The sequence below is a fragment of the Monodelphis domestica genome, chromosome 2, assembly GCF_027887165.1.
Source record: "Monodelphis domestica isolate mMonDom1 chromosome 2, mMonDom1.pri, whole genome shotgun sequence".
Taxonomy (NCBI): domain Eukaryota; kingdom Metazoa; phylum Chordata; class Mammalia; order Didelphimorphia; family Didelphidae; genus Monodelphis; species Monodelphis domestica.
This window is the reverse complement of record NC_077228.1, coordinates 168518178-168542781: the sequence shown is the minus strand read 5'-3', so window position 1 is coordinate 168542781 and position 24604 is coordinate 168518178. Positions and strand designations below refer to the sequence as shown.

The 24604-nt window shown below is 40.9% G+C and overlaps 1 protein-coding gene across 1 annotated transcript in view; it reads left to right on the top strand.

Moving 5' to 3' along the window:
• The window catches only part of LOC103101312 (CD48 antigen-like), a 37416-nt gene extending 26268 nt beyond the window's left edge, over nt 1–11148 (top strand). The window contains exons 3-7 of the mRNA XM_056816205.1: nt 89–385; nt 761–874; nt 1129–1217; nt 1602–1690; nt 10415–11148. Coding sequence (XP_056672183.1) covers nt 89–385; nt 761–874; nt 1129–1217; nt 1602–1690; nt 10415–10418 — 593 coding nt within the window. The 3' untranslated portion in view covers nt 10419–11148. The remainder of the gene's footprint in view (nt 1–88; nt 386–760; nt 875–1128; nt 1218–1601; nt 1691–10414) is intronic.
• The last annotated feature ends 13456 nt before the right edge of the window (nt 11149–24604 follow it).

Sequence of the window (24604 nt, the reverse complement as noted above, 5' to 3'; positions counted from 1 at the left end):
TGAATCAGTCTTCATAATGGTGAGATTTCAAGTGATGAGCTCGTGGTTGTCCAAGTTTGGCCAGTGCCATATTACTCTTCATTCTCAGAACCCATCCTCCCCAAGATCAAGATAATCTCAAAGTCCCAGACATCAGATGGATGCAACCTCACCTTGGAGTGCCAGATCCTGAAGATCTCAAATGATACAACTGTAACCTGGGGAAGTGGAGATATCCCCAAGAGGCAGGAGGAGAGCTTAGGGCTGCCCTCCAATTCTAGGATACTGAATCTGTCCCTACCACCGAACCTCCACAATTCATCTGTCACTTGCTTGGCTAAGAACCCCGCAGAGCAACAAAACTCGACATTAAAACTGAGTGATGCCTGTGCTGAGAAGTCTTCAAGTGAGTGTGGCCTTCTATGGTGGTGGTGGTGGGGTTTTATGGAAGAAATCAAGGGGAGAAGGAATTATAACTATAGAAGTTGGGGGAACCTTGGGGAAAGAGGCAGCGGGAGGGCCATTTACCTTCTCCATTAATCCTGCCTCTAATTTGGCATTTCTATTGATGGTATCATTATTCCTTCAGGCACCCAGATACTTAATTTTTGTTGAACTAAAATAAATTAGGTCCAATCCATGTCTTTCCTGCCCCTCCCCCACTCAGGTGGCCTCTTACCACCATTCTGTATATTGTCTCTATCTCTTTCCCCTTAAATTGAAATCTGTTATTTCCTTCATGTTCTTACCTCTCCTCTTCTCTATGACTGGGTCATGTCAGATCCCCAAACCCCAAAGTCACCATGGTTCATTGGAAGTTTCCTTCTGGTCATATTGCTGGGGATCCTGGGGATCGGATTGTGGATCTGCAGAAGAAAAGAAAAGAAGAAAGAAGGTATTGGTTGAAGTTGAGGATCTTCTCCTTTCTCCTCTTAAGTATGGCCCCATCCCTTGCTAGTTTTGGACAGGGGTAGTTCCTAATAAAGGGTGGTGGGTGTGCATTTCCTCTAATATGGGGGTGGGTGGGAGTGCCTGTCAGGTAGCTAGAAAAAGTTCTAGGTCTCTACTGGATGGGGAGAGAGAATTGGGATATTACCTTGTATGATGTGGGGAGGATTAAACCTCTGTGTTCTTCATTCATTCACTCAGTTATGGATTCTCCAGAGAATCAGAGAAATAGTGATATGAACATCCTATATGCAATGCTCAGACCAAGTAGACCTGAGGACCAGAACCAGGTGATTGGGAGTTGGGAACCTCTCAGGGCTCTCTGTAGTCCTCTCATCCTTTAGTTCTTTGCTCCTACAGGTACCACACCTCCTGTCCCTGTTGCCCTTTTCTATTTACTGATACAAAAGATGTCAGGATGCTGTAATGGGAGCCCAGAAAAACAGTTCATTCCTAGCTGTGTGATTTTGGAGCAAGTCACTGCTCTTTAGACCCAGATTTCTTCCAAAGTCAATCAAATTCTGTTACCATCTTATGATCTCTGATATTGTTGGCACCATCCTAGGTGCTGTGTGTTTCTCTAGTACCTGCTAGAGACTTGGCTCTGTGCCTCTCCCTAAATCTCCATTTCTACCCTCCCCCACCTAAGTCCTACTATCTCTGTTATCTTCTAGTGCCAAGAGGCTAGTGAGCAGCATCTGCAGGAGGGGAAGCACCTCACCACCATTTACAGTGAGATCCATAATCCTCAGATCATGCTCAGGTAATGGGGATATAGTTGGGGAGATTCTGAGGGTTTAAGCTAGAATAGGATATAAAATGGGAGCTCAGGGTCCCCAAAATGCAAGCCTATAACCTTTCTTCCAACATGTCAATGTATTTGAAAGCTTCTTCCCTACCTCTCTGTCTCCCTAAGATCTTGTCATTGACATGTGGCTTGACCACAAAACATCTTTCTGATTTGAAGATCCTCTTAGTTTGGAAGAGAAGAAACCAACTCAAGATGTACTCTTGAAGGGGGGGGAGGGCATGGAGTTTTTCATGCCTGATTATACTGGGAGTTTGGGGAGTCCTCTTGAAGAGAATGAAGAGGGATAAAAGGAGAAATAGTGATTGTCCCACATGGTGGTGTGAACTAGGTGGCAGCTATAACCTGTCATCTATAATTGTTTTCATTAGGACAGGAGAAGTGACCATCATCTAAATAGTTAAGGTAGGAGGTATATGTGACTGGGTGTGCTTTATTGAGGTGCTTGCTCCAAAAGCAGGAACACAGAGAGAAACAAGATAGGTAAGAGAGGAACAAAAAATGTGCCTTACCTTGTTCTAGTTGAATTTCTGTAATGAAAGAATCCTCAGATTCCCCCTGGATACAAGTGTAGACATTTCCTGTCTGACTGACCCACAGCCCCTGATGCCTGTACTTGCCCAATCATGTAATCCATTGTGTTTGTGTTTGTAACCCATGGATACTTGTAGAAACCCCTGATTGTGTATGCATTATGTTTCATAGAAACCCCTGATTATGTATGTGTATAAAATAGCCAGAGCCTCTGGCTTTGGGTCACAGACTTGAGGAATGATCCTGTCTGGGACTGTGTGTAATCAATCTTCTCCTTAGTCTGAGTGATGTTGTGGTTTCCTCTTGCCTGGCCAAGCAGAAAATTCCATAGAATTTCTTTTTATGTTTTTCTTAAAATTATTTTGTTAAATGCAATTGCAAAAGACAGCTAGTGGATAACATGCTACACTTGGAGTTGGGAAACCTGTCTTCACATTAGACACTTTCTAGTTGGTGTCCCTAGATAAGTCACTTAACTCTGATTACAGACCTTGTTGCTCTTCTTTCTATCTTAGAATTGATCCTAAGAAATACATTAGGCAGATTTAAGATGATTTCTTATAAGCATCTGTGGTTGACCCTATCTTTATACTCCTGGGTGTCCTTTTGTTTGTGGTATGAAGGTGCAATACGAGCCATTTGGAGAGAGGAATCTTTCTTAGCATCGAGCTAGCGGCTCTGCCCCCAGTTCATTGTTAGAGAATTTTGTGCTCTAATTGGGGGTATAGAATGAGCCATTTTGTAACTATCCTATAGAGTACAGAATCCATTTGAATTCATATCCTATTTCCATAAACCTACCTCTTCGATGTGAGCCAGATTTCATGCCCAATAAGGTGTGTGTGTGTGTGTGTGTGTGTGTGTGTGTTGCTTTTGCTCATATATGTCCATCTGGGTCTATCTAGAGGGGCTTGCAGGGGGTTGAGAATAGACATTGTTATTGTCTCTTCCCCTCCTGCATCTCTAAGAGATGATTCCTGCCAGGAGAGGAAGAGGAAGAGAGAAGAAGATTGGGGCTAGAAAATGGTCACCCTGTTTTCCTCAGAGATAGGAGTACTACACTAGAATTCTATTTATCAATCAATTCTGTTAAACTTTACCAGTTTATAGAAAACAGTTTTTAGGTTTGATATAAATTCCCAATTGCTATTCCTTAATGGAGGAGTACCTCAACTCTGTATCTAAGACTTGACCCTCTTGCCACCACATCCAAGCTCCTCAATGAACAAACAATAAATAAACCCCTCATTCCAAGTTGAGAACCAAATAGAAATCAGAGAAAGGAGGACATACATAGTATAGGAGGATATATACCAGACAACACAGAATGAATGAACTCTCCATTGAGAGCAAGATAATTCAGCACAACCAAGAGGGGCTCTCTGACCTCAACCAAGGGGAAATCCCCAGGCTCTAGTGTAGTAAGTGGAGAACAGGAACCATGACAGCAACTGTCAGATTCTTTACATGTCAGTTTCTTTCTAGGATCTTCAGAACCTGATGAGAGGTTGGAATTGCCTATCTTTTCTCTCTATCTGGAAGCCAGAAGAACCCAAAGTTCTCTTCTCTCCCACTCACACCAATTCCACCTTCACAAAGGCAGGGGACATTCAGTAATCAATCTTCACCAATGAGGAGAGAGTCCTTTGCAATTGGTCCTTTGAGCCAAGAGTTACATACACATGTACCGAAATGTAATTGGATCACAGAGAATGTGAAGGGAGTCAAATGTAACAAAACTGGAGAGTAAGGAAGGGGCCAGGTTGTGAAAGACTTTAAAAGCCAAATAGACTCCACTTTTGTGGGGTCAGACACAGAGGAAGGTAGAGGCTGACAGGAGGTAACTGGAAGTTGGACTAGAGTAGGGAAAGATGTGTCAGGGAGTCCAAAGAGCAAGCTATTTGTATAGTCTCAGGAATGGAGTGATGATGGCCTGCCTCAGGTAGATGACTGTGTCTGAGGAGAGTAGGGGGCACATATGAGAGATGTGATGGTAGAATTGATAGAACTTGGCAAATATTGGATGGTGGTGGTGGTGAGAGAAATTGAGGAGACAAGAGTGACACCAAGGTTGTGAGTCTGGGTACCTGGGAGGATGAAAGGACTCTTTTTTTTTTTAACCCTTACGTTCCATCTTAGAATCAATATTGTGTATTCATTCTAAGGCAGAAGAATGGTAAGGGCTAGGCAATGGGGGTTAAGGGACTTGCCCAGGGTCATACAACTGGGAAGTATCTAAGGTCAGATTTGAACCCAGGACCTCCTGTCTCTAAACCTGGTTCTCAATCTACTGAGCCACCCAGCTGCCCCCTGATGAAGGTACTCTTGACAAAAAAACAAAACAAAACAAAACAAAAACAGGCTAGAAGCTCTGGAGGGGTTGGAGTGGAAATAAGATTTCAGGTTTGGATAACTTGAATTTAAGATATCTATAAGTCATTCAGTTTGTGATGGTCTATAGGCAGAGAGAAGTGAGGCTGGAGTTCAAAAGAGAGGTTGGGGGTGGATAAATAGATTTGAGAATTATCTGGATTAATTAGAGTAGATAAGAGAAAATATTTAATAAGTTCTTTTATGACAGGCACTGTTAATACAAAAGTGCTGGGTATATAAATACAAGGAAGTAAGATAATCCCTTTCATCCAGGAACTTATCTTCCACTGGTGGAATATAACAGATAAAGGGAAAGTGGAAAGCAGGTGGGGAGGGGATCTTTATGGGACAAATCAACATTTGTGGAGTAAGAGCAAACAGGACAGTGAGCTGAGAGGGAAGTATGAAGAAGTGAGCATTGGTCATTTTTCAGTCATGTCTGATTCTTCCTAACCTTTTCTGGAGTTTTCTTGGCAAAGATAATGGAGAGGTTCACCATTTCCTTTTCATTCATTTTACAAATGAGGAATCTGAAGCAAATGGGGTTAAGTGACTTGCTTAGGGTCACAGAGGCATTAAGTGTCTGAGGCCAGATTTGAATTGAGGAAGCTGAAACTTTCTAACTTCAGGTCTGCCACTCTATCCACTGTACCTCTAGCTACCCATAAGTAAGCACAAGATGATAATAGAACACATAGGAACAGATGATCACCAAATGAAGTGTATAGAGGAAGAAGAGAAGGGTCTTGGAGAACCCTGTGCTCAGTGGTAGTAACCTGGATGAAGATTTAACTAAGGATATGAAGGATTGATCAGCTATGTAGGAGGACCAGGAGAGAGCAATGCTAAGAAAACAGAGAAAAAAATAAAATCAAGGACAGGAAAATGATTGATAATATTGGAGGGTTCTGAGTGGTCAAGAAGAATAGGAGTAGAGTGACAGTGAGGTAGCATAGTGGCTAAGGTGCTAGTTCTAGAGTCAGGAGGACCTGGGTTCAAGTCTGGTCTCAGACATTTCCAAGTTGTGAGTCTGGCTCTTTTTTTTTTTTGGTCTGTTTTAGAAATTATACTAAGGCAGAGGGGTGTATGGGGTGCTCAGGGAGGGGTAGTATCTCTGGTGTGGAGGGCTTGTCGTGCCCTCCTAGGGCAGCTCTCCAGCCTCTGACCCCCACCTGACACCCAGCTCTCACTTGTGGCTCCCAGTAGCTGCTAGCATGCGGCAGCAGCCACACCCTGGGCAACGGCTTCGACAGGCCGGCTAAACCTTGTGAGGGTAGCCATCGGGTCGTCGTTGACCTCTGGTGAACCAGGGCTTTGCTCACCCAGCATATGAAGACTGCTTCGGCTGAACAGACGGAAGAAACCAATAAGAAGGTTGAATGGCTGAGAGGGTGATGCAGCGAAGCACTGTGGAATGCTTAGGGCATGTTGGAGCACAAAGGACAACACGGCCATCCAATGCAGCTGAGGAAGTCTCCAGGTGTAACGACTTTTCGTGCCACTGGACCCAGGCTTCCAACGCTGAGAGAGTGGGACTGTCTCTGTGCAACGACTTTTCCACTTAAATCTCTTTCACGCACAAGTATCTTTGTGCACTCATCTATCCTAACTCCGTCCACCCTCTTCAAGACCTGCGGCGATGGGGGAGTGGCGACGCAACAGGTGGAGGTGACCACTGGCAGTTGTAGTCATGATCCTGCATGTAGGCGGCCCACGGACCAGTGGTCATTCGGCCCTGTACCTGGGGCAGCAGAGATGTTCAGCAGCATCCTGGGCGACTGAGCAGCCCTCTCTAGGACAGCACTGCTCACCCTAATCAAGGGAAGGGACTAGAAAAGGTGTCCCAAACATTGCCTGCCATGCAAACACCCGGTCAGCACACCGCGGCTGGTGGGTCATCCCTTTAAGAGGTCGAAATCAAAGAAAAAATACAAAGAAACTTCTACTAGGAGCATGGAACATCAGGACATTACTTGACAGAGAGAATACCCCAAGACCTGAGAGAAGAACAGCTCTAATCGGTAAAGAACTGGCGCGATATAACATCGACATCTCAGCCTTAAGCGAAACATGCTTACCAGAAGAGGGATCACTCAGCAAACCCACCACTGGATACACCTTCTTCTGGAAAGGTAGAGCCACAAATGAAGACAGAATTCACGGTGTTGGCCTGGCCATCAAGACCAGTTTGCTCAAACAGCTGCCAGACTTGCCTGTGGGCATCAGCGAGAGGCTCATGAAGATCCATTTGCCTCTCAGCAAAGACCGGTATGCCACAATCATCAGCGCATATGCCCCAACACTGACCAGCACAGAGGAGACCATTGAGCAGTTCTACTCTGACCTGAGTGCCGTCCTGCACTCAGTGTCTACCAATGACAAACTGATACTACTGGGAAACTTTAACGCCCGTGTTGGCCAGGACCATGAAAGATGGAAAGGAGTGCTCGGCAAACACAGCATGGGCAAAATGAACAACAACGGCCTACTGCTACTCAGCAAATGCTCAGAGTTCGAACTCACCATCATGAACACTGTGTTCAGAATGGCGAACAAATATAAAACAACGTGGATGCACCCAAGATCAAAGCAGTGGCATCTCATTGACTACATCATTGTACGCCAGCGAGACATCCAGGATGTACAGATCACCAGAGCCATGAGAGGAGCTGAATGCTGGACAGACCACCGATTGGTTAGAGTGACTCTTCAAATGCGCATTGTGCCTCGCCATCCAAAACGCGCCTAGACAGTTCGCACATTTTACAACGTGAGTCGTCTTAGAGATCCATCTTATTTGCAAACATTCCAGTCCTGCCTGGACAACAAGCTGTCTGCCAAGGGACCACTCACTGGAAGCTCAACTGAGAAATGGAACCAGTTCAGAGACGCAGTGAAGGAAACATCAAAGGCAGTCCTAGGCCCAAAACAACGCAACCACTAGGACGGGTTCGACGAGAACAACACTGCTATTGAAGACCTATTGAGCAAGAAGAACAAAGCCTTTATGGAGTGGCAAAATAACCCAAACTCTGCTCCTAAAAAGGACAGATTCAAGTCTCTCCAAGCCACGGCGCAGCGTGAGATCAGGAAGATGTAAGACCGATGGTGGGAAAAAAAGGCAGAAGAAATCCAGCGGTTTACTGATATGAAAAACTACAAACAATTTTTCAGTGCCCTCAAGACTGTCTATGGACCATCAAAACCCACCACCACTCCCTTGCTATCCTCTGACAGTGACACGCTCATAAAAGATAAAAAAGGCATCAGCAACAGGTGGAAAGAACACTTCACTCAGCTTCTCAACCGACCCTCTTCAGTCGACCAAAGCGCCCTTGACCAGATCCCCCAAAACCACTCCATTGAACAACTTGATGTCCCTCCTTCAATAGAGGAAGTCCAAAAAGCCATTAAACAAATGAGTGCAGGCAAGGCACCCGGTAAAGATGGGATCCCAACCGAGGTGTACAAGGCCTTAAATGGAAAGGCGCTTCAGGCATTCCACATAGTGCTGACCAGCATATGGGAAGAGGAAGACATGCCCCCAGAACTCAGAGATGCCTCCATCATAGCCCTATACAAGAACAAAGGCTCACGAGCAGCCTGTGATAACTACAGAGGCATCTCACTACTCTCCACTGCCAGAAAGATCCTCGCCCGTGTTTTACTCAACAGACTCCTATCATCTGTTTCAGAGCAGAACCTGCCTGAATCACAATATGGCTTCCGACCAGATCGCAGCACCATCCACATGGTCTTCACGGTGAGGCAAATGCAGGAAAAATGCCTTGAGCAGAACCTGAGTCTCTACATTATCTTCATAGACCTGACAAAGGCGTTCGACACAGTGAACAGGGACTCATTGTGGGTGATCCTTAGCAAGCTTGGTTGCCTAGCAAAATTTGTCAAACTGATCCAGCTCTTTTATGTCGACATGACAGGGGAAGTCCTATCTGGTGGAGAGACTTCTGATCGCTTCAACATCTCCAATGGCATGAAACAAGGCTGTGTCCTCGCTCCAGTACTATTCAACCTATTTTTCACCCAAGTATTATGACATGCTGTGATGGATCTAGACCTGGGCGTCTACATCAAATACCGACTGGATGGCTCACTATTTGACCTTCGCCGCCTGACTGCAAAGACAAAGACAACAGAGAGACTCATCCTGGAAGCTCTCTTTGCAGATGACTGTGCTCTCATGGCCCACCAAGAAAATCATCTCCAAACCATTGTGGACAGGTTCTCTACCGCAACAAAACTGTTTGGCTTGACCATTAGCCTCAGCAAAACAGAGGTGCTGTTCCAACCTGCACCAGGGAGGCCAACTAACCAGCCGTGCATTACAATCGACAGCACGCAGCTTTCTAATGTCAGCACTTTCAAGTACCTGGGCAGCACCATCACCAACGATGGGTCCCTAGACCACGAGATCAATGCCAGGATCCAAAAGGCCAGCCAGGCACTTGGGCGGCTGCACTACAAAGTCCTCCAACACAGAGGTGTAAGCACTGCGACGAAGCTCAAAGTGTATAACGCAGTGGTCCTCAGCTCGCTCCTGTATGGTTGCGAGACATGGACACTGTACCGGAAGCACATGAAACAGCTGGAGCAATTCCACCAACGCTCCCTTCGGTCAATCATGAGGATCCGATGGCAGGACCGAATCACCAACCAGGAAGTCCTCGACAGAGCCAACTCCACCAGCATCGAAGTCCTGGTCCTCAAAACCCAGCTACGATGGTCTGGACACGTCATCCACATGGACCCACAGCCAACACCAAGACAGGTATTCTATGGTGGACTGTCAGCTGGACTCAGGAAACAAGGCCGACCAAAGAAAAGATACAAGGATCAGCTAAAGTCCAACTGGAAGTGGGCTGGCATTACACCAAAGCAACTAGAACTCGCTGCCTCTGACAGAAGCAGCTGGCAAACCCACATTCACCATGCCGCCACCTATGAAGATGAGCGACGTCGACGTCTTGCCACTGCGTGTGAACGCCGACACCAGGCCATAACCGCACCTCCTGTAACAACTGGCGTCCCATGCCCCATGTGCCACAAACTCTGTGCCTCAGCCTTTGGACTCCAAAGCCACATGAGGGTACACCGTAGATGAAACTGCACAAAGACAATAGTCATTCTCCATCACCGAGAGACTACTATATATATATATATATATATATATATATATACATATATATATATATATATATATATATATATATATATACACTAAGGCAGAAGGTAAGAGGTTTTTTTTTTTTTTTTAAAAGGATACAGATTGAGAAAAGACTATTAGATTTGGCAATTAAGAGATCACTGGTGATTTTGGAGAGAGCAATTTCAATTGAATGATGAAGTGGGAAGTCAAACTGCCAAGAGTACAGAAGAATGGGAGAAGAAGAACGGAAGTGGAAGCACCTGTTTTCGACAGTCTTCTCAAGGAATTTAACCACAAAAGACAGGAGAAATATGAGACAAAAACAACCGGGGATGGCTGAAGTTGAAGTTAAACTATTTTGTACTTAACTACTTTGAATATATTTATGTTTGTTAACATTGTGTTTGTGCTTTATATAATTTTATGTATATATGTTATTTCCCCCATTAGAATGTAAGTTCATTAAGAGTAGATTGTTTCATTCTTTGTAAATGTACTTTGTACTCAGGGCCTAGCAAAATAATAGTGGTTTAATGTACTGATTGATTGATAACATGTTGAAACAAATGTTTGAATCTGAAAATCTCATTATATTTTGTCTCTAGGTAAATGAAGCTGACCATAGTGATCCTACTCCTTCATCCTCTCCTGGCTCTGTTCCTGACCTTCTGGGCTTCTCTACTATGCCAAATCGTGTTCCATCTCCATCTTTCCACTCCCCTACCCCCATTTTGGTTCCTCCTCCCAACCATGGAAGATCTTTTCACTCAGTGGCCACCTCTTTCAACTGTATTCCTCCTTGGAATCTCCATTTGCGAAAGAGGCCAAGGTTAGCAGTGGTGGTCACTCCTTTACTTCTTACAGGGTATCTACCCTGATTCTCTCCTCCAAACATTTCCCATTTAGCTCTCTTCTATATATTATCTGCCCTTATTAGAAAGTAAATATCCTGAGACTAAGGACTGTTTTTCTTCTCTTATTTGTGTTTTCAATGTTTAGCAGAGCAAATGTTTAGCAGATGCTCTATTATCTGGTAGAAATTTTACTATTATAGTATCACATTTCTCTTAAATGTAGCTATTCAGAAATAAAACATTCATCTTGATTTGTGGTTGGAAAATTATTACAAATGGCAATGTTATCAATGATGCCACATTTTGAGAAACTTTGTGACATAAAGCCAATCTGTGTATCATAGTAATGGTATTATTGAATATAGAGTCAGGAAGACCTGGATTCAAGTTTCATTCATATTGACCATGTAAACTCTCCAGGTCCTAGCTTTCAAAGACTACAAATTGTGGAGATGCTGCCAATAAAACTATAGGTCCAGTCCCTATCCTGACCGTTTGTCATTATTTTTAAAATAAGTTATGAATATGAAAAGATTCTGATAACATTTATATTAGTTATATTTATACAATTGATTTGCTTATAAATTATTATTAAATTATGATAAATTCTTAATTTTGTTTGAAAAAATATGAACTGAGAAAATTATTTGTAGAAATTGTTCTATGAAAATTGTGAGAGTTGTGTAATAATTGTGTCCATGAAATGTGTGTATGTGTATGAAAAGGGAAAGTATCTCCACAAAGCTTGGAAACCATTGGTCTTAGCTGTTTCCTTTCACCTCCTCCTTCTCTAATTTGCAGACTTTTACTAGGTCTTCCTATGGTCCTTCTCTTATTCTTCCCTCACTCCCCAAATATCATGTTTCCTCCTGTTGAATAGGAAAGGGGAAGTTGGCTTACTTTATGAATTTTCCCTAGATTTTCTCCCCTCTGCTGTCTCAGGGTGTGAATTATGATCCAGTAAGGTCAAAGTAACTTATTCCCCTTTCACAAATATACTCATTTCCCATGGAGCAGGGGAATTCCCAAAATTTCCTGGGAATAATTCTTGTTCCTTCCTTAGATGCTGGTGTTTGCTGATGGGGTGGGGAAGAGAGTAGCAGAATTATAACCAGCAGTTTTTGTTCTCAGGGCATGAAATAAACCCTCTAATTCATGATATGAAAACAATTCAGGAAGTTATTATAATACAATTCAGGTGAACAGGAGGAGATGTCTTGGGGTTCTAGGCTATTGATTGGGAAGAAACTTTAGGATATTTATCTGAAGAAAAGGAGAAAGGAAATAAGGAAGAAAGGAAGGAGTGGAGGGAGAGAAGAAGAAAAAAAAATAGGCATTTATTAAGTGCCTATTATTTTCCAGGTACTGTGCTAAATGCTTTATAAATATTGTCACCTTTAATCCTTATAACAGCCCTAGATATTAGGTGCTATTATGATCCCCTTTTTTATAATCTTGGGAAGCATGGGCAAAGAGTGATTAAGCAACTTTCCCAGGGGTACACGTCTAGTAACTGTCTGAGGCAGGATTTGAACTGAAGTCTTTCTGACTCCAGTGCACAACTAGTATCCACTTTATACCTCAGACATCTTGTCTCAATTCATGAGGGATCTTGGGGTACTCACTGTTTTATGAGTGACATACAGAGACCCTGGGATGCTGTGAGAGGTCTAGGTCAGCTAGGAGGCTGCTATCTGTTGTGGATTAGAATACATTTTGGGCTGAGCTAACCTGCAGTGTGGCTGGGGACTGATTAAGCCATCTAATGGGAGAGGGTTGTGTTAAGTGAGATAAGAGTAAAAGATTAGGTAGTGGGGCATGGAAAATGGAGTTTGAGTGATGAATTTGTGTGTGTGTGTGTGTGTGTGTGTGTGTGTGTGTGTGTGCATTCGTGTGTGTTCAGAATCAGTGGAATGGGGAAAGTACGACTAGGGATGGTTTGTTAATTGTTGAGGAATGAGTTGAGATAGATTTATCATCTATTTATTTATCATCAACAGTTCAGTGAGACGTGGCGTGTATGTTATCCTATCAGTAAATTGGAGCTTGGAGACTGGAAGAAGACTGAGAAGCTGATTTGATTTGAAGATATAATATAAGAATATTTATAATTAGATTAGATTATATAGTTAGAAATTTATATTTTAGATAGATTAGGAATAAAATGTAGGCCTGGTTTTCTAGTCAGAAGACATTCTGTGTGGAGTTTTAGTTTGGATTTTTTGGGATTTAGTTAGAAGCCTTTAGCATAGCAAAAAAAAATACACACACACACACACATATAAAACCTTTCCTTTTCCTTTCCCTGAATCTCTATAGTTACAATAAATAGGATTTTTTGTATAACAGTCTTCAGTAGATTTTTCTTCAACTGCCTTGACCAGACATTTTTCTCCAACTGTCAAAACAGTATCAACCCCAACCTAAAACCCTATTCATAACTAATAGCCACCAATATTTATCAATATCTAGGAATACCAATACAAATCAATAAGGGATTATATTCCCCATAATGGGAAGGTACACCTCTTTGTCTCAGGCCATTATCACTGAGGTTTGTTTGAGAGGATTCTCTAAGCAGTTCCAGTTTTGCTGCTACTAAGCCACCATCTTGACTCTAATCCCTCCCTTTTATTTTTATTTATTTTTTTTATCAATTGCATGTAATAATAAATTTTCACATAAGTTTCTTGAAGTTATATGATCTGAATTATATCCCTTCCTCCTTCCCTCTCCTCTCCTAGAGCTGGCCATTATCTCTGAGAGAGAGAAATTGCTTGTTCTGCTCTCATCTTTGTCCAAGGAACTGCCAAGTCTTCTCTCTGGAGGAGAAACATTTGTGTTGGGTCATCAGAATCTAGAAGAAACAGATCATAATAGTTGCAAGAAAGACCCTTCTTCTGAGCTAAGCAATGTAAAGTAGGGAAGGGGGCAGGAAGGAGGATACAGGTTTGATGTGGCCACAGTGTGAGCTTGATAGGAAAACCACTGTCTGATGTAGAAAGTGGGGAGAGGGAGAAAGCCTGATGGAGTGAGTTGGCAAGTGGATAGAGCTCTGGGCCTAGAGTCAGTAGGACCTGAGTTCAAGCCTCAGATATATAAAATTAAAATTAATATACAATAACTCCAAATATTATATTTTATGAGATTTATTAATAATTATAATCACTAGAAGTAAAGGAGTAAAAAGTAATTGACAAAATAAAACCATGTATCCAAACTAATCTACCTGCTCAAAAAGCCTGCTCCTCCAAAGCTGCAGGAAGACAAGAGGAAGAAAAGCAGAAAAAGGGAGAATTTACATCCTGCCAACCTCAGTATGTAATGACAGGAGGAGAGTGGGGTGCTGGGTAATGTAGTTCAAAGATATAAGATTTCTAATTACACAATACTTACTAGCTAAGTGATCCTGGACAAGTCACTCAACCTCTTCTCTCTTTCCTCAACTGTGACAACACCCACTTTCTAGGATTAAGTAAGATAACATTTGTGAAGTGCTTAGCACAATACCTGACACAGAAGAGGTCCTATATAAATGCTAGCTATTATTTTTTTTTTTCTAGATGGTACTTGGGGGTAACAAGCTGTAATTTCCTTCTGCTTAATGGACAGATGGTGAATGGCAGCCAAAGTTCAGTATAACCGAGTATAGAAACTACAATCATGCCTAGTGGACATACCTGCATCAGGGATGACGTGAGCAGCAGAATCATTCAAAGGAGAACATAAGAGAGAGAAAAGAGTAATACCGGCCCCCAGCTCTGGGCAAAAAGACTACAATCCCAATGACATCACGAAAACATACCAACAGTACTTCAACATCAAAGACATGAATGGCCCTAGTCATGCTTTTGTCCTAGTCACCTATACAGCGTTCTGTAGCCACACGTTTCCTGTATGCCTCCTCTCTCAGGGATGTGGTAATCTGGGAGACAGTATAAGCATGTTATACTATCTATAAAAGCTTCCTCTAATCCATCTTATCACTGTTCTTGTTATGCTGTTTAAGTAAAAACATTTTTCTTTGAACTAATGTACCATCTGGTTAAAAGAAACACATTCATGGGGGCTCTTGAACTATGGCTTTGGGGAAACTCAAAACATATTATCTGTTTTGTATTGAGAAATCAGAGAAAGAAAGTACAGAAGGAGGAAGACAAAGAGGAGGCTGAGAAGAAGTAGGGAACGTTGACAGTATTTAGACAGTTCCTGTCTCCCCATGTGTCCTGGCCTATGGTTTCTTCTGCTTGGGGAAGAAAAGAAGAAGAGGGACCAGGGATAGGTCTGCTATTACATTATGATGCTGTTCTCCCTTCAGCTTGCTCTGTTCCTCTCTCTCTGAGTTACAACTCACTTATAATTACACATGGCTGTTCAGCTCTCTACACAGACCACTGCCTATTCCCTAATCCTATACTCTTACAGAACCTTTTCCTGCCTGGAAGTCATTGTTCCTTTTAAGGTCTACCTTAGGTGCCATCTCCTTCATGAAGACTTTTCTAATCATTAGAGCTAAAGGTGATTTCTCCATCTTCAAACATTCAGAAAGTAGTTGATCTCACTCCCAATATTAACTGTTCCAAATCTTCTTCCTGCTTTTCCAGCCCTCATCTCTATCCTAAACCCCTCTCTCTAAGCACATATTACTGTCTACTTTCCAAAAAAGATCAAGGCCACCCATCATAAGCACACACTCATTTTAGCTTCCTCAGACCTCAAAACCAACCTACCTCTTCACCCATCATTCCTCTTACAAGCAGATCAGGAGAGATTAAAGATAGAGATTGAGCAGATCCATTGATGGGCCAAGATGCTGGAGGAGGTGAGATCACTGATACAAATAGCAAGACGATCCTTGGTGAGGAGGTACATTTATTGGGATGACATCCACACAGGAGGTTAAGTAGCTATTTCCAAGAGAATTGTGGCAACTGGAACATGTGTAGACCTATATTGTTCTAGCACATGGTTGGGAGGAGCTTTTTTTCCATTGGTAGTGTAGCTGAAACAGCTGGTATTTTTCAATTTTTGTTGCATTTCTAACTCAAGAAACAAGATGATTCCTGTGCTGATAGCTTCTGGTAAGAGAATTGACCTGGAAGGGGAAGGACCAAAGGGCTCTCAGTTCAAATCCCATTTCTGAAGTCTCCTATCTATGTGTACGTTAGTCAATCGCTTAACTTTTTTGAGCCTCAAGCACCCAAGACTATATTATGAAACATGTCTGTCTCTGTTGGTGCAAAGAGTGATAGATACATGGTCTAGACATCTGTTTTGCTCATCTCATTTTGTATGTTACTTGTGTGTATGCCATGCCACCCCATTCCATTCCATGATAACCTTTTTAGACATCCCAGTTTTCTATTCTTGTATCCCCAGTGTGTGAGAAATAATAGGCACTTAATTTTTAAAAACTTAAATGTATTTGTTTGTAACATGAAAGTTCCCAGGTATCTCCCTTCCTCCATCCCCTCCCAACAGTGACAAAATAATGGTTAAGTGGATTAAAAACAATGAGAGTAGATAGTTATTAACAAGAAAGGGACTTTGCTTTTTTGCCTTGCCACTGGGGTAGAAAAGGAAAGATCTAATGTCACCCTAAGGACATTGCCTGACTACTGTTTACTGGATGTGGTAGCTATAATTAAAGAGTTGTCAGCCTTCCGCAATTGGGAACTATTTCTAGCAAGGTCTGTTGTAGCCAGAACTAAGGGCGTGTGCAAAATTAGTCATTATGGTGTGGCAAGAAAATATTAGAATGTCTTTTCATTTATTTTTATAACAAAATTAAGAAAGAAATTAAACTGCTAAGACCTAAAAGACTGGTCCTGATAGTTTTACTCAGTCCAAGTCATAATAATAATAGTAACAACAACAATAGCTAGCATTTATATAGTGCTTTAAGGTTTGCAAAGTACTTTACAAATATTATCTCATCTTTATAACAATCCTGGGAAGTGGATGCTATTATTATCCCAATTTTATAAACAAGGAAGCTGAGTCAGATAGAGGTTAAGTGACTTGCCTACAGCATGACTTCTTCCCAGGGTTCTTCTCCCTTGGGGGACCTCTTCCTAAAGAGAATCTAGTGAAAGCCAGAAGAGTAAGGTCTCAGTTGTCTCAGCACTTGCCACCTCTGATCCTCTTTAAAATGCCAGATCATTACATAATCAACTTCCACCAATCAGGAGAATCTTATGCAAATGAAATGGAACTACTGGTTATATTACAGAGGATTTTAATAATATGGTTTGGGTCCAGGGAAGGATATCTAGGATAATAAACTTATTGGAGAACATGCTATATTGAAGAGTGGAGGAATGAACTGGCAACTTTTATATTGAAAAAGAAGTCAGGTGGAAATCTAATAGTTATCTTCAAATATTTGAAGGATTCTTATGTAAAAGATGGATCAAGTTCATTTCACATAGAGCTAGAGGACAGAGCCAGGATTTCTGGGGGGAAATGAAAGGATTTAGGTTCTTTATGAGGAAGAACTTTGCAGGGAGCTACAGCTTTTCATTTAATTTTTCAATTTAATTCAATTAATTTCATTTAATTTAAAGGTGTTCACTTAATGCCTTTACAATTACTAATATTTCATTTTTAACTCACATGAAAAAACAATTTTGACTTTCATTTTCTTTATGTTTGAGCCAAATTCTTACCTTCTTCCTCCCCCTCCAAGATGGTAAGCCACCTGATATATATAGATTTTACATCTTTGCATGTTAGTCCTTTTGTGAATGAGAACTCAAACAAATTAAAGAAAAATTAATACATAAAGTGAAGTGTAATATGTTGCTGTCTGAATTCAGACTCCATCAGTTCTTTCTCTGGAAGCAGATGGAATTTTTCATCATGAGTCTTGGAGGCTTTTCTTGGGTTATTGAACTGCAAGGAATAGCTAAGTCATTTATAAACATTCATTTCATTTTGCATCCATTCATGCAGGTCTTTCCGGGTCTTTCTTAAACCATCCTTCACATTGCTTCTTTTAGCACAGTAATATTCCATTAAATTTACATATCACAACTTGTTCATCCATTCCCCAATTGATGAACATCCCTTCAGTTTCTAATATTTTGCCAACACAAAAAGAGCAGCTACAAATATTTTTGCACAAACAGGTCCTTTCCTCCTTTCTCAAATCTCTTTGGGATACAAACTTAGTAGTAGTATTGCTAGGACACAGTTTTAAAGCTCTTTGGGAATAGATCCAATCTCTCTCCAGAATGGCTGGATCAGTTCACAACTCCACCAGCAATGCATTAGTGTCCCAGTTTTCCCACATCCCTCCGGCATTTATTATTTTCCTTTCCTGTCATGTTAGCCAATCTGATAGATGTGAGGGTGGTACCTCAGGGTTGTTTTAATTTGCATTTCTCTAATCAAGAACAATTTAGAGCATTTTTTTCATGTGATTGTGTTACTGGATATATTTAGGCAGAGGCTAATCACTTCTTAGGGATGTTGTTTTGGGGGTTCATGCCCCAGGTAAATGTTGGGCAAGATGATCTTGGGAATCCCTTCTGATTCTGATACCACAAGCTTCAGGTGCACAGGGGTGGGGTACCTTTTGACTACTGGTCTGTGAAGGATAGGGAAAATCCTATTTTGGAGGGAAGAAAACAGATAAGATGATGATCCATGTTTACTTCTAGTGTTAAATGATAAAGTTAAAAAGTTGAGAAGTGAAAACTGAAAGTTGCAATCTTGAGGAACCTGGATGCATCACTCCCCAAACTCAAGCTGCCTGAAACCTTAGTACTCAGTGCTGTGGTTTGTGGTCATTTTGCTCAGAGTCTTTGGACAAGGGTGACGGTCAATATTTCTCATCTACCCTACCACAGCCTCTCTATGCCTCTCACATATTGTTCTTGCCTAGTGTGTGAGAAATGGGGCCATGGCTTTCACATCCTGAGTTCCCAGCGGACTTCCCCTGCTAGTGAATGTCTCTGCAGTAGCTGCTCTTTCACTGGCTGGTGAGACTCCAGAGTGCAAAGAATTGCAGAATCTCTGAGTTGAAAGAAACCTCAGACATCTTTTAGTCCAAACTGTACCCAAACAAGAATGAATTCTGCAGCAGGGTGCACAAATGTTTACCCCTTATCTGAAGACCTTTAATGAAAGGGTAGCCCCTTCCTTTTTTAGATATCTCTAACTACTGAGATTATCCTCCTCCTAAGCTTAAACCGGTCTCTTTGCAGCTTTAAAGTATTATTCCTTTTTCTGTTTTCTGGGTACAAACAGAGAAGTTGCTTTCACATGAAAGCCATTTTAAATACTTGAAGATAGCTATTATGCCCCTTCAAAGACTTTTCTCCAGGATAACCAGCAAAAATAATAGCTAATATATTTATAGTGCTAATTATGTAGTTATGTGCCAGACACTGTGCTAAGTGTGTTACAACTATTATCATTTGGCCCTCATGACAACCAGGAAAAGTAAATGTTATTCTCCTTATTTGACAGATGAGGAAACTGAAACAGAGGTTAAGTGACTTGCTCAGTCATATTGGTGTCTAAGGTCAAATTTGAACTCAGATTTTTCCTGACTTTAATCAGTGTTGTCTATCTACTGTGCCATATAGCTTGCCTAAACATTTCTACTTCCTTCAACCAATCTGCATTTAACATGACCATCTTGCTTATCCTATTGTGGATAGCCTCCTGTTTATCATCATACTTCCTAAAATGTAGCTCTCAGCCCTGAGCGGTACTCTAAGTATGGTTTAACATGGCAGAGTTCAATGGAGTTATTGTCTTCATAATCTTAAACACTACGCCATCTTAATGCAACACGAGATTTGCACTGAGATTTTCTTTGATAGTCATATCACACTGATTACTCATATCAAAGTATTAAACCCCCAGATCTTTTTTAGATAAATTCCCAGTGGGAAATTGTTAAACTGATTTCTTGAACCCATGGGTAAAACTTTACTTTTATTAGATTAACTTCAATACTGTGACATCCTTAATGGATTCTGAGTCTGTTCCTTGACATGTTTCCTATCTCTCAAGTCACATTTATTAAGCACTTATTAAGCGCTAGGCTCTGTACTAAGTTCTGGGAATACAATACAAGCAGAAATATAATTCTTGCTCTCGAGGAGTTTTCAGTCTAATGGGAAAAGACATAAAAGGAGCTGGAAAGTGGGGAGGTACCTAATAGGTGGATAGTTTCTCAGAGAAAAACTCTTGGGTCTGGAGAAGAATGAGACATGACTTCGGTGAGGCATCCTTAAATGGAAGTTTTCAAAGGAAGGAGTCCTACCAGCTTTGTATCTTCTGATAGACATGTTTTCTTCAATTTTCTTCATATTATTGATACATAATTTTTAAAAAACACTATATAGCTGAGAAGAGATCCTTTGATCAGTTCACTAGGGATTGCTTTCCAAGTAGACATCAAACCACTAAAGACAATATTTTTTGGGTCCACACAGCTAACCATTTCTGAATACAACTATTGTTGTCTAGTGCATACCTATCCATCTTTGTACAAGAATACGGTAAAAGTCTTTATCAAATACTTCTTGAAAATCTAGATAAATGTTATTTATAGAATTCCTTTCACCTGCCAGTCTATAAACCATGTGATAAAAGGAAATGAGTTCAGCAGTTTAGTGGACAGAGGGCCAGGCCTGGAATTGGGAGGTCCTGGGTTCAAATTTGACCCCAGATATTTTCTAGTTGTGTGACTCTGGACAAGATATTTAATCCCAATTGCCTTGCCCTTACAGCTCTTCTGCCTTGGAACTGATAATATGGATTCTAATTCAAAGAAGGTAAGGGTTTAAAAAAAAAAGGAAATAAGCATAATCGGTGTTAAAGGGATTTTCTTTATCTCTCCCTCTGTCTCTCTAAGAGGCAAGAAAGCAGAAAGATTTCTAAGTGGAGCAGAACTGGCAGGTGCCAGTGAGCTAGAGCTGAAGATTCTGTTACCTAGAAGACGAGGGAGTTAAGGAAGGAAAACTTGGCACTTAGAGGTCTTTTGCCTCTGGATCTCTAGAGAACAGGAGGTCAGTCTCAGTCTCTGCTACTGGCAGTTTTACTACTGACAACTGGAGTATAAAGCCTAATTTAAGAAGGTTGTGGATGGTGGCTATTGATTTAGTAGTAGTAGTCTCTCGGTAACCGAGAATGACTATTGTCTTTGTGTGTTTTTGTGCACAAAGACACTTGTGCATGAAGATTTAAGTGGAAAAGTCGATGCACAGAGACAGTCCCACTCCCTCGATGTTGGAAGCCTGGGTCCAGTGGCATGAAAAATTGTTACACCTGGAGACTTCCGCCGTGTTGTCTTTTGTGCTCCAACACACCCTAAGCACTCCACAGTGCCTTGCTGCATCGCCCTCTCAGCCGTTGAACCTTCTTATTGGTTTCTTCCGTCTGTTCAGCCGAAGCAGTCTTCACATGCTGGGTGAGCAAAGCCCTGGTTCACCAGGGGTCGAGGACCCGATGGCTACCCTCACAAGGTTTAGCCGGCCTGTCGAAGCCGTTGCCCGGTGTGGCCGCTGCTGCATGCTAGCAGCTACTAGGAGCCACAAGTGAGAGCTGGGTGTCAGGTGGGGGTCAGAGGCTGGAGAGCTGCCCTAGGAGGACACGACAAGCCCTCCATACCAAAGATATTACTCCTCCCTGAAGCACCCCATATAGTCCTGGGTTAAGAGTAAACGGGAATTCTGGGACTCATGTACTGCTTCCACTGCTATTCTTTTTTTAAAACTATTCATGGCATAGAATTTAATGTCATCCACAGTCTAATAGTTCTAGAGCATTTAAAAAATTCTCCTGATCAGATCAGCATATCTCTTGACAAATTGGGGCTCTTTCCAGGCATCTTTTTCCCCAGTCAAGAGCCTCACTATTCCTTATGCTACAGTTCCAAAACTAAATCCCATTCTTTAACATTATCTACTCAGCCAGCTTTTACTTCCCATATCTTCCTTTCTCCTTTAAAGACTCAATCTTAAATTGGAAGAAGCAATGAAAACACTATTTATGTCTCTATTTTCTTTATTCTAGCTTGGGCTATTGATTTATTAGTGTAGATAGGTAGTTAGTGAATCAATTTTAGGTAATGTATGTTAGAGAGGCCTGGTTTGGCCTGGCAAGAAGCACCTGTCCTTGATGACAGAGTAGGTTTTTAGAAATTTTAGTTAGTATTAGGAATTTAGACATAGTCATAGGGTATTAGAATAATAATCTCTATAGTCGACCATATCAACAAGCAAACCAATAAAAATCACATGATTATCTCAATAGATGCAGAAAAAGCCTTTGATAAAATACAACACCCATTCCTATTGAAAACACTAGAAAGTATAGGAATAGAAGGGTCGTTCCTAAAAATAATAAACAGTATATATCTAAAACCATCAGCAAACATCATCTGCAATGGGGATAAATTAGAAGCATTCCCAATAAGATCAGGAGTGAAACAAGGATGCCCATTATCACCTCTATTATTTAACATTATACCAGAAACACTAGCAGTAGCAATTAGAGAAGAAAAAGAAATTGAAGATATTAAAATGGGCAGTGAGGAGACCAAGCTATTACTCTTTGCAGATGATATGATGGTCTACTTAAAGAATCCCAGAGAATCAACTAAAAAGCTAGTGGAAATAATCGACAACTTTAGCAAAATTGCAGGATACAAAATAAATCTGCATAAGTCATCAGCATTTCTCTATACTTCCAACTCATCCCAGCAGCAAGAGTTAGAAAGAGAAATTCCCTTTAAAATAACCCTAGACAATATAAAATACTTAGGAATCTATCTGCCAAGACAAACAGGAACTATATGAACACAACTACAAAGCACTCTTCACACAATTAAAACAAGATCTAAACAATTGGAAAAACATTGATTGCTCATGGGTAGGATGAGCTAACATAATAAAAATGACAATCCTACCCAAACTAATTTACTTTTTTAGTGCCATTCCCAAAAAACTTTTTTTACTGAATTAGAAAAAAAAATATCAAAGTTCATTTGGAAGAACAAAAGATCAAGGATATTCAGGGAAATAATGAAAAAAGATGCGAAGGAAGGTGGCTTACAGTCCCAGATCTCAAACTATACTATAAAGCAGTGGTCATCAAAACAATATGGTACTGGCTAAGAGACAGAAAGGAAGATCAGTGGAATAGACTTGGGATAAGTGGCCTCAGCAAGATAGTCTATGATAAGCCCAAAGATTCCAGCTTTTGGAACCAAAATCCACTATTTGATAACATCTGCTGGGAAAATTGGAAGACAGTATGAGAGAGACTGGGTTCAGATCAACATCTCACACCCTACACCAAGATAAACTCAGAATGGGTGAATGACTTGAATATAAAGAAGGAAACTATAAGTAAATTAGATGAACACAGAATAGTATACATGTCAGATATTTGGGAAAGGAAAGATTTTAAGACCAAGCAAGAGTTAGAAAAAACTACAAAATGCAAAATAAATAATATTGATTACATTAAATTAAAAGTTTTTGTACAAAAAAAATCAATGCAATCAAAATTAGAAGGGAAGCAACAACAAATTTATAAAGAGCTAAATCAATTATACAAAAAAATCAAAGCATTCCCCAATTGATAAATGGCCAAGGGACATGAATAGGCAATTTTTAGATGAAGAAATCAAAACTATTAATAAGCACATGAAAAGGTGTTCTAAATCTCTTATAACCAGAGAGATGCAAGTCAAAACAACTCTGAGGTATGTAAAGATAATTTTAGGGTTGTGACTTAAAATCTAAATTATTTGGTTGCCAGGGAAAATCCCAAATAAAATATCCAAGTTAGTCTGGAAATTTATGGTAATTTTAATTAATATAAAGGGAAGGATTTAAGGAGAAAGAGGGAAGAAGATATAAGATTTCTTCAGCCTGGCCTGTGCCAGGGGGAGTTCAAGATCTCTGCTGCTGGGTTTCTGAAGGAGATTAGAGGCTTCTAAGACGATAAAGTTTGGAAAGTAAAGGAGGGAAAACTCAGCCGGAACTCACCACTGAGCCAGACAATAGCTTGTAGCGATGCCAAGATGCTGAAAGGCCTAGCACGCTGCCACCAGTCAACTCTCCGCCACCAAAGGTACCAGAGAGAGGAAGTGATGCGAAATATATAGACCTTTTACTCTTGTGTCCCCTCCTCTCAATTTTCACGTCTACCAGTCACATCAGAGAGCTTTTCTCCAGGACTGCCCTTTCTTTAGTTCTCATCTTCTGTGATTAGATTATATCTTTTGAGTTACTTAACACTTCTATGTTAAATTTACCTTTTGTGAGTTACTTAAACTTTTTGTGATTAATTTTTTATAGTTTTATAGTTTATATATAACTTTATAGTTATTTAACACCTTTTTGAATTAAGATCTTAAAATAGACTTAGCTTAAAGTTCTAGCTTCACTATAAAGTAAGAACTAAGTACCTTCATTATTTAATCAGGAGATCAATTTCATTTTCTCCATAAAGTAAGATCCAAGAAGGGTGGAGTAATCCAAATTTCACAGGTATCACCTCACACCCAGCAGACTGGATAACATGACAGCAAGGGAAAGTAATGAATGCTAGAGGGGATATGGCAAAGTCAGGACATTAATTCATTGCTGGTGGAGTTGTGAATTAATCCAACCATTCTGGAGGGCAATTTGGAACTATGCCCAAAGGGCGATAAAAGACTGTCTGCCCTTTGATCCAGCTATAGCACTGCTGGGTTTGTACCCCAAAGAGATAATAAGGAAAAAGACTTGTACAAGAATATTCATAGCTGCACTCTTTGTGGTGGCTAAAAATTGGAAAATGAGGGGATGCCCTTCAATTGGGGAAGGGCTGAACAAATTGTGGTATCTGCTAGTGATGGAATACTATTGTGCTAAAAGGAATAATGAACTGAAGGAATTCCATGTGAACTGGAACCGCCTCCAGGAAGTG